Here is a 12581-nt window from a genome sequence, read left to right as displayed (position 1 = left end):
ATTGTCATTTTATTTGTAATGAAAAAATTTTTCAACTGCAAGCTTTCCAAAGCCCAGAAATATGGTGATTTGCATAAAAAACGAAATTGTTGCATTTCGTCCGCCATCCAATTCCCAAAAATCATCAGGAAAAAGTTCAAAGTCAATGCATCTCCATCATTGACTGCTGTTTAAACAGGAAATAATATTACCAATTCTGATGGACAACTTCACTCCTTGCACCCTCATCTCGCCAATTGTCATTACTGTTCAAAGATAAATATTCGATCATTGATTCCATTACAAATAAAGAAAAAAGACAAAGCGTTGTTTCTCTCCTAAGCCCTTTGCCAAAATGTCAGCAAAAGAAAGAGTAGTGTGAATGCACAAATTTATAGGGCGATCTCAAGAGTTTATTTTTTTTCTATTTCCTTAATCCAAACGTGTGCTTTTTTGATTTAAATGGCAAAATGGTGTTGCTTTCTGGTTGCAATGTTCAAATGAAAACGGGGGCGAAGAATGAACAATCCGCATTCACAAGTTTGCAATTGATGTTGTGCTTAAATTCTTGATAACTGCATTTCTTTCTCTCCTTTTTTTATTGAAGAGTTGTTTTCTGAGCTTGAAAATTGCAATGATGATGAGCAGAAACAAAAAATTATTGAAATGAACAAAGCTATTGAAGGAATGGATAGAGAAGAATTCGAATCTGTTATCACAAAAGAACTGTTAGATGAAATTCACAAGATGATTGAAGAAAAGAAACTGACTTTGGAGAATGCTTTTCTGTTGCTGAAACATGTTGGATTTTGGAATGCATTGAAATCCATGAGTGTTTGTGGATTTAGAAATTCTTCATTGGGAAATAGATTTGAGAAGATGATAATTGAAGAAGATAAGAAAAATGAAGAAGAAAAAAATAAAAAGCTTCTGATAGATCTCTGCGAATGCAATCTTTCGTTTGACGGCATATTTTCATCGAAGCTAATTTCAATTTGTGTACCTTGTCTTTTGAAAGTTGCCTCGAAGAAAGAGGGAAATAAAGAGACTCAAATAGAAGTGGAAATGGCTTTGCTTGCTTTGAGTAATTCTCAATTTTGTGTTTGAACATTTCCATTTCCATTTTGATATTATGTATTTTTCTAATTTTTTGATAAGAAAATGGATAAAGAATTGTTTTTGGATGAAATCAAAGAGAACATCAAGTATCATCAGGAGCATCACAATCTTACACAACTTACTTATCAATCAACTATGAAGTTTTTAATAGATAGATTTTTCAAAGATATAAGTTTGGAAGATGTAATTGTAAATGAGCTGCATTTTATAAGAGAGGCATCAAGAAAACTGGATGAGCTGACAAGATGTGTTGATTGGAAGAGAAAAGGAGATAAAAGAGAGGGAAAATGGGAAGAAGAACATGCTTTATTGAGATGGTTGCTAACATTGGAGCATTTCTTGAGCGTATGCTTCGTGCCAAATGAAGAATATGTTGGGCTTATTGGTAGCATTATGAGTGTTTTTCAAGCATCAAAAGATAAAAATAAAGAAATTAGTTTCTGGTGCCTTAATTCCATTGAACACGCTGCATCAAAAAGAACAATGAAAGTTGATGACTTGCTGACAAGTGGAGTCGTCGATATTTCTTTGGAGGAGATTCAGCAGCCAACAATAAATGACGAAATGGAGTTTGTGTTTTGGGGAGTTTTTGAATCTATTTCAAGCAGGTTGAAAGGAAAGGGGGGTGATGGAATGGAAGAAGCGAAAAGAAAGGTTACGAAAATGGAGATGTTCGAAAAGTTAGAAGAAGAAGGATACGAAGATATCGTCATAAGCTTTCTTGAAGTGTTTAAGTTTCTTGACGAAAACAATTTTAATGGGTTACCGTTTGATATCTCTGATTATTTTGTAAATTCATGAGAAAATGATTAGTTTTTTTTAATTGCAAGCAAATGATATATTTTTTTTTTCCTTTGATTAATGTTTCTTCTAAACTTTGAACATATTTCATTTTCAAAATAAAAAATTTTTTTTCAGTATATTCTGTAATTTATCAGGTTATTCTGTAAATGTTTGAGGAAATGACATGTATTGAATTTTGAAACTTTAAAATAACAATTATTTTTCAATTTTGCCATTTCACAATTCAACAACTAATAACGTTGTTGTTCATAGAAGGCAATTTTTCAATGCTTCAAAATGGAACATAGCAATAACAAAAATAAAGCAGGAAAATCAAAAAAGGAAAAAGAATTACAGAATCATTTTTTTTTTTGAAAATGGTTCTTAAAATTCTTTAATGAAAATCACAGCTAAACTTAACATCAGTTTCAGAAAATAAGCCTCATTGACATAATAATTTTTCTTGCTATTCATCTGTCGAGCTGTTACTCTTTTGAAGGAAATCATTGTATTGGCAAAAAATTTTTGGTATGGGTATGTGAGAAAAATCAATTGCGTGTTTTTGCTGAATAGAGATGTCATCATACACTTTGCAATGCGTCAATGATTACACAAATCCATATATTGCTAATGTGACATCTGTTATACGTATTGAAAACGATACGCCCGCAAGCGAGGCAAGGCAAGTCGTAAACGTTTCTCCTTTTGATGGAACTTTATTACAATATTTTTTCCCCACCGTTCCGGAATTTAAAAGTAGTAAGCCGTCAGCCACTTCATCGTTGTATTTCACATCTCATTCAGAGCCTTATTATTACCCTCAACTTTATCGACGTGTCATTCGAAAAATGGACAGATTCATTGAAACCAAACAGCAGAAAAAACAAAATGATTTTCATCATTATCTTATGATGAGATTTCAACAATTAATCAAATTTCATATTCACGAGCAAAATTCAAAGCAAATCATTGTGGTTTGTTTTAAATATCAATTTATTTCTAGAATTTAGAATTTTTTTAAAAAAATTTTTTTTGTAATTTTATTGCTTTAAGAACCGAAAATTTCTTTCATTTTTGAATAACTTCATTGATGTTTATAAAAAAATCGAGAATCAAATAAACAAGTCAATTATTAGAAACTCGATAGCTGAATGTCAGAAATTAGAAGATTCAAAGTCAACAAATCTCATGAAAAATATACTGAATATTAGAAATCAAAATAGGGATTTGGAAAAATATTTATCCGTTATATCTTCTATTGTTTGTTCACTGACAAAAGATATATTTTATTTGGATGACAAAATTACGGAGAGAAGCATTAACTCCAGTTTGATGATTACTCAGGCAATATTGCTTCACTCAAACAAGGCAGGTGAAATAAAGCCGTGCTTTTCTCGGTTATTCACATTTAGCGGATGCGATATAATAATGATAAAAGTTGACAAGAAGAGCGTTATTAACTCTGCGCCCATAGACATCTACTCATTCTATATGACAAAAGACATCAACAGCGACGACGGAAGGCAAGGGAAAGGGCAAGCGCAAGGCCAAGATCAAGAAAAGTCCAAAGGCAACAGCTGCTCGGAGGATGATAATTCACATTCCGCTCCATCTTCTGTTGAGAGGGCATTTCCCTCCTCTTCCCAGTTTCCTGTGCCAAATTCTCCGTCCTCCTTCCAATTCTGCCCTGTTGCCCATGAGACCATCGACTCCAACACGCTTTCTCTTTATCTCGCGTCTCCCCTGCTTCTTCGGGGAAACGCTGTGCTTGTGGAGCAGAAGGGTGTAGGTGCGAAAGAGGAAGAAGGGTGGAAGATGTCGTTGATTCCGATTCTGTTTGACGAAGGAGCGATTCGAGAAGAAGAAGAAAACGACGAAGCGAACAGGGACGAAGGAAGGCTTCTGACTGAAATAGGAGATGAGGAGATTATCAGCGCCATTGAAAAGAGCGGAGGGTTTGTGAGCAGCGAGGATGGATGGGATGTTGGGGCAGCTTCAAAGGAAAAGGAAAAAGAGGAAGAAGGAGAAAGAGAAGAAGGAAAAGAAGAAGGAAAAGGAGAGAAAGAAGAGAAGGGAGAGAAGGGAGAGAAAGAGGAGAAAGAGGAGAAAGCTGATGAATGCTCTACAGAGACAGGGGAAGGAAAAGAGGGAGAAAAGGAAATAAAAACAGAAAGTGCAATCAGCACAGATGCCAGTAAAGAAATACCCGCAGATAATAAAAAGACTCAAAAAGGTACAAAAATTGCTGTGAAATGTGCCAATGAAGCAGAAAAGCAAGTTGAATGTCCAATCAAAGTGGAGTGTATTCAGTCAGAATTCATCAAAGTGATTGAGCAGCACAGCAATGGAATGAAGAAATTAACACTTGATGCTTTAACAACAACAACAACAACATCTTTATCTTCTTCTATTTTTTCTTCTTCTTCCTCCTCCTCATCTTCTTCTTCAACCACATCTGTCTCTGCACGTTCTCTTCTTTCGTATCTGCATCTCGTCAACCGCAGCTTCTTCAGCGTTCTTGTGAAGCTCATTGGCACCCCTCTCCCCAAACGCAGTGGGAAAAACACAAAAATCCCTCTTTCCCCTTTCTCTTCATTAGCCTGCCGTTCACCGCTGCCTTCTCCTCTGCTTCCGTATAGGAACTTCTTTGAAATGGCTCAGATGATGAATGCTCCTTCTTCACTGGAGCATAACACAATGCTGAAGGATTCATCTATTTCTGCTTCTTCTTCTTTCTCCCCTTCTTCTTCTTCTTCCAATTCTTCTTCTCTTCTTCCCATGTGCTTCTACAACCGCGCCCGATATGTTGATGAAAAAGCCTTCAACCACTCAGCGTTTCTGTTCTTCTCATTCTTTCTCCACAACCAGCTGTTCAACAGCTCCTTCTCTCGCCAGGCGAATATTTCCATTCCTTTCTCTCTTTCTGCTTCTTTCAATCTTTCTTCTTTGGATGCGCATAAGCTTTCACCAGGACTTCGGTTATTCTATCCGTTTCTTGTGAGGGCAGCATCGTTTGATGAGTGGATGTGCGCAGTGAATGCAGAGTACAGAGAGATGAGAGAGAAAGAGAGAGAAAAAGAGAAAGAGAAGCAAAAGGAGATGTTGAGCGAAGAAGGTGAAGATGATGATAGCGCTCTGAAAGACGAAGCAAGCAGCTGTTCTCAGGCATCGCTTGTGAGGCATGCATATGCAGTTGTATTGAGATACACGAAGCTTCTACCAGTTGTCACGACACTGCCAGCGGAGGAGCAAGTGAAGAAAGAAGGAAATCATTTAGAAGGAGATATGGCGAATGCTACGTTGAATATGAGGGATGTTCTGACACGATATGAAGAGTTGGGACGGATCTTTGCGAATCTGCTGAGTTGGGTGGTGCAGGAAGTGAGGAGCTTGAGTGGGCAGGTGAAGGAGAGAGAGAAGATGGTGGATGAGATGGAGAATAAGGACAAAGAAGCAATGAGAGAAGAAGAAGAAACAGAAACGGAAGGAAAGGAGAAGGAAAACAAGGAAGAAGAAAAAGAAGAAGGAAAACTCAAAGTTGAAAAAACAGAAAAGAAGCCAAACAAATCAAAATCCAATGACAATTCTCTATTTGTTGCGCAAACCATCTGCTGCTTCCTTCTTTTCAGTGAGTGGAAAGAGATGGAGTGTGCATCGCATACTTCCTTTGTTGATACGCTGAACACACTGAAGAAGATGGATTTGGATAGCATTGTGACATACAAACTGAAAGAGCAGCTGGCAAAGGAGGCGGAGGAGAGGAAGGAGTATTGGATGAAGCAGAATAACATGAGCAATTTTGTCAAGGGGATTGCAAATGTTACAAAAGAAGAGAAGGAAGAAGTGAACTCTTCATCTTACTGTGAAGAAGCAAAGCGCAATTCATCTGTCTCTTCTTCTTCTTCTTCTTCTTCTTCTTCTTCTTCTCTTTCTTCTATCTCTTCTTCCATTTGTCTCACAACGCCCTCTCATTCACACTCGTCTGAACAGTCAGAGCCTATTTCCCGTGTGATCAATGCGATATTCCGCCCAACCGACTCAATTCTGCTGCAAACGGTGATGTTTCACAGGAACACAGCTGTTTTGATGCAGAAGATAAAAGGAATAAACATTCTTTCTTCTCTTCTTCTGACGCTTTCACATTCGATTTATGCTTCTAATTCTTCTCTTTCTAATGCAACTTGCGCAAACAATAAAGAAAAATCGAAAGAGAATTTCAGTTGCACACCAAAATCTCTTCCATTTTTGTCTTCCTTTGTCGATGAGCTGTTCACAGTGATTGCGTCGCTGCAGCCGCTTTTGTCTTCAATCGACTCATCCTGTTTTTCAATGGCTGATGATACGCCTTCTTCTTCGTATTCTTCATCTTCTTCTATTAACACCTTCCTTTCATCTGGTTCGATGCTTCCATATCCCCTCGCCTCTTTCCTTCTTTCTTCTCATCACTGCCTCCTCCTCTGCTTGGCACAAACAGCTGCATTGATGTCAAAAGCACTGCCTTCTGATACGTTTCATGACAAGCTTCTTGATTATTCTGTGTTGGAGCATACGAAATGTGGCATATCTGAAGGAAGTGAAAGGAGGAATGCTTTAACTTCTGTTATTTCTTCTTCTTCTGTTTCTTCTTCTGTTTCTTCTTCTGTTTCTTCTTCTATTTCATCCTCCTCCTCCTCCTCCTCTTCTTCTTCTTCCTCTCCCCTCCACTCATTCTCCTCCAGAGATACCAATGAGCTTTTCCAGGTTTGCAGTGTGATTGCGCTGGGGGTGCTGCAAAGAACGACACACGAGCAGATTGTTTCGATGCTGTGTGTTTGCGAAGACATTGCAAGATTTCCATCGCCTGTGGCTGTGATGACAATGAAAAAGAAGAAGGAGGAGGAGGAAAAGGAGGAGAAGAAGAAGAAGAAGGGATGTGAAGAGAAAGAGAAAGAGAAGGAGAAATTGAATAGTTCTGAAGAAAATTCTGTACAGTTATCTGTAAATGCAGATAATTGTGATTATGATAATCACATTAATGAATCAACCTCCTTCTCCTCCTCTTCTCCTTATTCTTCTTCTTCTTCCACAGTTATATCCTGCTTCAGCTATCATCCTCTTCTCCATCTCCTATCTCGCATAAATGACCCAAAGCCAGTCAATTTTGCCACTCCAGATGGATTTGGCGCGATTATTCGTGATGCTGTCAGCAGAACAAGAAGAGAAGATGCGTTTGGGCTGACGAAAAGAGTGGGAGAACATATGGAAAGAGATAGAGAAGAAGATGATGACAATGATGAAAATCTTATAGATTCTGATGGGAAGCAGAGAAAATTAAGTATAAAGCGCTGCTTCAAAGAAATTGGTTCATTTGATCCAATTATGCAAAGCTCTTATTGTCCAGAAGAGCATTATGTTGATGAAAAGAACTCAAAATTATCATCTTCTTCTTCCTCTTCTTCCTTTTCCACCGACATTACATCAGCTTCATCAACTTCATCGGCTTCGTCATCTTCCTTCTCTTCTTCTTCCTCTTCCCCTTCCTCCTCTTCCTCCAATCCGGAAGTCCCCGTCCTTCTGGACTCAGTCTATCGCTCTCTTTACCCTCCTTCTCTGACCACGTTCTTTGCCGAAAGCGCTTCTTTGTATGATGAAGTGCTGGTTGAAATGGCAACCAGAGGTTTTGCTTCGTTTGTGATGAAGAGAAGGAGAAGAGAGAGGTTTGAGGGGGAAAAGAGGAGAAGGGGAGGGTTGATGGGGTGGGATGGAGAGAAAGAAGGAGAAGAAGAAGAAAGAGAAGAAAAAACAGAGGAAAAAGAAGAAGAAAAAGAAAAAGAAGAAAAAGAGAAACTCAATTTAAACCAAGAAACAGAAAAATTAGCAATTTCTGATGAAAAACCTGAGGTTAAACTTGCGCCTGACATTTCAGAAAACCAATTAAATCCACAAAAAGATCCGTTTTTCGAAAGAAATTCAGCAAAATCTGAGGTTTATCTTGATTCTTTGCCAAAATTTGAAGAAATGTTTGGATCGCTGATGCCATTGAAGAAAGCAGCGAATAACGAGATACATGTGGATATGGACAAGTTTCTGGTGTTTGATGAGGAGTGTGAAGAAGAAGAGGAAGAAGAAAAAGAAGAAGAAGAGAAAGAGAAAGAAGAGGAAGGAGAAGGAGAAGAGAAAACAGAAGGAAAAGAAGAAGGAAAAGAAGAAGAAATATTAAGCGATTCTTTGATAACTGCTTCAGATATTAAAAAAGCACTGAACAACTGCAATGTCTGGACTTCCAATTCATTTGATGCGCTTAAACAGAAAATCAAAGGAAAAAGAGCAACTTCTTCTTCTTCAATTAAAAATACGCTAAAAGAAAAAGAAATAGAATCTCTGACATCAAAAACTTCTTCTATATCTTCTTCTTCCTCTGATTCTTCATCTTCATCATCATCTTCTTCCTCTTCTTCCTCTTCTTCCTCTTCTTCCTCTTCTTCATCCTCCCTTTCTTCCCCTCACAAGCCAACACCTCGATTAATATCCCAATCTCCCTTATACAACTTACTATCTTCTCTCTTTCCTGCTGTTTGTCCTGAATTTGCATTGTCTGGAATGCTTCCGGCTAAAGTCTCGTTTGCTCCAACAGAATCATCAAAAGATGGATCGAATTCTTCTTCTTCTTCTTCTTCTTCAGATGGAGAAAAAGAAGCGAAAGAGAAAGAAAGCAAAGAGAAAGAACGATCGTCATCTTCTTCTTCCTCTTCTACCAGCAAATCTGACGAAAACAAACCAAAAGAAACAGACAAAGATTCCAAAGAAGGAGAAAACCAACCACAAACACCATCATCATCTTCATCTTCATCTTCATCTTCTTCTTCTTCTTCTTCCTCCTCTCCCTTCCCATCGCTCTCAATCCAATATCATCCGTTTTCTCCCTCAGAAATAGCCGAATTGCAGAAGAAAGCAGAAGAAAGCGATGTTTTTGAGACTTCTTTGTTTGTGCCTGCTTCAAAGGCGCAGGTGGAGTTTCTGGCAGAGCGGTGTGTGTTTGACTCGATTTGTGGGCTGAGGAATGTGGTGATGGAAAGAGAAAGAGAGAAGGAGAGAGAAAGAGAAAGAATAATGATTGAAGAAGAAGGAAGAAACAGAGAAGATGTGAAGATTGCAAATTCTTCTTCTCTTTCCTCTTCTTCTTCCTCTTCTTCCTCTTCCTCTTCCTCTTCTCTTCGCAACTACTCTTTATATTCTGTATATGCCCTTTCCCTCGCTACCACTTTGTTCTCTCGCATTTCAGTTCAACTGGGCCATCGCTCTTTCTTCACGGCCACTCCTTACTCGCAAATATCTTATGTAGGTCCTCTTTCTCAATGTTTGAATGCAATTGAGGAGAAAAAGAATGAGATGAGTAAAGATAGTTATTCTTCTGATTCTGCTTCTTCTTCTTCTTCTTCTTCCATTTCAAATTCTTCTTCATTCTCTTCTTCTTCTTCTTCCTCTCACAACAACAACAACCACCTCCCCTCCATTTCCTCTTCCCCTCTTTTCTCTCCGCTCCTCCCCCGCTCCCACATCGCCTCTGCCCTTCTTCAGCCTTCGGAGAATGCCGAGCACGCCATCTTCGGCTGCACCCCTTCTTCCTCTTCTCCCATTCACTTCATCCATTATGTTGTTCAGGTGCTGTCTTCATACAGCAACTCGCTCTTGTCGCGTGCTGGGGCTGTGATCGATAGAAAGCCATTTGCAAATGTGAATGCGATGCTTAAGAATGTTAACAAAGATATTTCTTCTTCTTCCTCTTCTCTCCTCTCCTTCTCCCCTCTTTTCCCCCTCTCCCCCTCCGTCTCTGAAAACACGCTTGCCTGGCAGTGCTCCACCCTCCACCTTCACCACGTCCTCTCCGCCTTCGCCCTCTTCATCAACAAATACGCAGAAGCCGAACACGATTTGAAAGAGCTGAAGAAAGTGGACAGGAAGAGAAAGGTGAATGCATTGAATAAAGATGAACTGAAAGTGAGATATGATTCTTTGAGAGCTACAGCGCCTGAGGGCATTGTGGTGAGGAAGAAGTTGAATACTTCAGCAGAATCTGCTTCTTCTTCTTCTTCTTCTTCTGCATCTTCTTTAGCTTCTTCTTCTCTTTATTCAACCGAAGCAACCTCCGCTTCCTCCTCCGCCTGCTCCTTCCCTTTCACCTCTCCTTCTTCCTCTTCCTCCTCTTCCTCCTTCGACTTCTCTCTCCGCACCTCACTCACCACATACAAGGCATACAACCCTTCTTCCTTCAGCCCATCCACTCCAAATCACCACATCACCACTCCTTCCATGAGCCCTGCTCTTTCCATCGTCATTGGCAAGACCTCTGGCTCCGTCGCTTCCTCTTCCACTTTTTCTGTCCATCGCTCTTTGCTCCCCCATCTCCCCTTGAGGCATCTTGTTCCTGTGGCTTCTCTGTTGGATCTGCTTCTGAGGCAGTTCAAGTTTGTGCCTGTTTCGTTGACGATTGTGGTGATACACACAATCCACTCGTTGGTTGAGTATATGCTGGCGTGTGAGCCGGATGCGGATGTGTTTGTGGAGAGGAGAGAAGGAGAGAGAGAGAGAAAGAAAGAGAAGGAGAAGGAGAAGGAGAAATGTGAAAGTGAAGGAGTGTGCTCAATGAAAGAGAACTCAATGGAAAATAAACAAACTCATTCAAATAATTCAACATTAATCTCATCATCATCATCTTCTTCTTCTTCTTCTTCTTCATGTCTTCTCCCTTCTTCCTCCATCTACAACCCTCAGAGCTGCTCCATCGATCCCGTCCCTCTTCCCCCGCACATCTTCCATCCTTCCTCTCTTCCCAGCAATTATCCATTGGACAATCCGCATTCAGCTATTTCTGTGGTGAATAAAGTTGTTAGCTATTCGTTTTTGCATGCAGATTTGAGTGAAAGCGAGAGAAAATGGATGAAGGAGCAGTACAGTTGGTTCAGTGGTGATAAAGAAGAAGAAGAGGAGGAGGAGGAGAAAGGAAATGAAACTCAATTGGAACAAAAGGAAACGGGGAAAGAGATTTCATCATCATTTTCTTTATCTTCATCATCATCTTCATCAACTTCTTCTTCTTCTTCTTCATCAAATTCCTCTTCCTCTCCTCTCTTCCCTGAGCAGATCGTTGCCTATTCCTTAATCCAGCGCCTTCTCCTCACCATGATTTCCTTAGCCACTTCCCCCAAACAAAACCCTTCTTCTTTCCATCTCCCTCATCCTCTTTCTCTCCCCACTGAAAAGGATAAAGTTCCGTTTCCGCTTGCTTCTTCAACTCGGAATTATTTTGTGAAGCCAGCTGCGGAAGATGAAGAAGAACAAGTAAATGGGACAAATGCAAATGCAACTGCTTCTGCTTCTGCTGATTCTTCCTCTTCCTCTTCCTCTTATTCTTCCTCTTATTCTTCTTTCTCGATTTCATCATCATCATCTTCTTCTTCTTCTTCTTCCTTCCTTCTTTCTCCCGAACTGGATGAAGAGATTAGCAAACATCCACATCCTGCTCTTGTTAGAAAGTGGCTGGGCCTTCAACCTCACTCACAATCATCTCCTCATCCACGAAAGCATTCATCAGGCTTGAAAGATGGAGAAGAAGCAAGAGGAGAAGGAAAAGAAGGAAGTGAAGGGAAGAAAAAGAGAAGGAGAATGAAGAAGATGAAGAAAGGAGGAAGTGACAAAGAAAATAAAAGAAATGGAACAGAACAAAACAAAGAGGATGAAAAAGCTGATGATTCCAATTGGAGCAGTGATTTTGATGAGGACAATGATGATAGCAATGAAGAAGGAGAAGGAGAAGATGATGGAGAAAACGATGAAGAAGAAGAGGAAGAAGAAGAAGCGATCTTTACCGAGAAAGAGAACGAAGAGTTCGAGTCTCTTCTGGAGGCGATGCTTATTTCTGAGTTTGGAGCTGACGATGCTTCCGACTCTGATGCCATATTGTATGCTATGGGCATAGATCCGACTGCAGATCCAGATTTAGCAGCAGCCATTGCCATCAGCTTGGAAGAGGCGAGGGCAGACAGAGAGAGGAAGAGGCAGCAGAAGGCGCAGGAGCTGAGGGAGGCGAGGAGGAGGAGCAGGCTGGAGGAGCAGAGGAAGAAGAGGGAGGAGGAGGAAATGAATAGGAAAGCGGAGGAAGGCGATGGGAAAGGGAAGGAAATTGACGCGGAGGCAGAGGAAGAGAAGGAAAGAGAGCGGAAGAGAAGGAGAGAAGAGAGAGAGAAAGAGCGAGAAAGGCAAAGAAAAGAAGCGATAGCACGCGAACTGGAAGAGAGAAAGAATTTGCCGCCGCTTCCGCCTTCAACAGGAACCACCTACTATTCTGTTCTCCTTCTGCACGACCCAGATCTCCTGAAGAGCCGAAAAGCAGCAGTGGAAAGCTTTTTAACCAACCGATTCAGTTTGGGAAGTGACGCTGTTCAATACCTCATTCGCTGTCTGAAGAGGAACAATGCGATTGTTCTGCTGGAAGGCGGCAGAGAGGCGTGTGAGGAGCTGCTGATGACAACAGAGACGCTGATGTTTCCGTGTGTGGTTGTTGAAAGTGGAGTGAGGTGCAGACAAAACACGAATTTTGATGGGAATTTGAATGGAATGACAAATGGAAATGCTAATATGAGTTCAAATGAATTGACAAATTGGAATTGTTCATCATCATCATCTTCTTCTTCTTCTTTCTCCTCCTCCTCCTTATCTTCTTC

General features: G+C 40.2%; 2 protein-coding genes across 2 annotated transcripts in view; both read left to right on the top strand.

Moving 5' to 3' along the window:
* Positions 1-1140: 1140 nt before the first annotated feature.
* MONOS_4793 (uncharacterized protein) lies at positions 1141-2156 on the top strand (the record flags this gene model as incomplete). The annotated part of the gene is made up of 1 exon (XM_067874893.1): positions 1141-2156. One exon carries the CDS (start codon positions 1141-1143, stop codon positions 1897-1899), a length of 759 nt encoding a protein of 252 aa, XP_067721382.1. The 3' UTR covers positions 1900-2156.
* Positions 2157-3213: 1057 nt separating this feature from the next.
* The window catches only part of MONOS_4792 (putative ubiquitin-protein ligase), a gene marked incomplete at its 5' end in the record, with an annotated part of 27691 nt that continues 18323 nt past the window's right edge, over positions 3214-12581 (top strand). The window contains one exon of the mRNA XM_067874892.1: positions 3214-12434. Coding sequence (XP_067721381.1) covers positions 3214-12434 — 9221 coding nt within the window. The remainder of the gene's footprint in view (positions 12435-12581) is intronic.

Source organism: Monocercomonoides exilis (assembly GCF_001643675.1).
Source record: "Monocercomonoides exilis strain PA203 chromosome Unknown scaffold47-789622, whole genome shotgun sequence".
NCBI classification, from domain to species: Eukaryota; Preaxostyla; order Oxymonadida; family Polymastigidae; genus Monocercomonoides; species Monocercomonoides exilis.
This window is presented reverse-complemented; position numbering and strand designations above follow the sequence as displayed.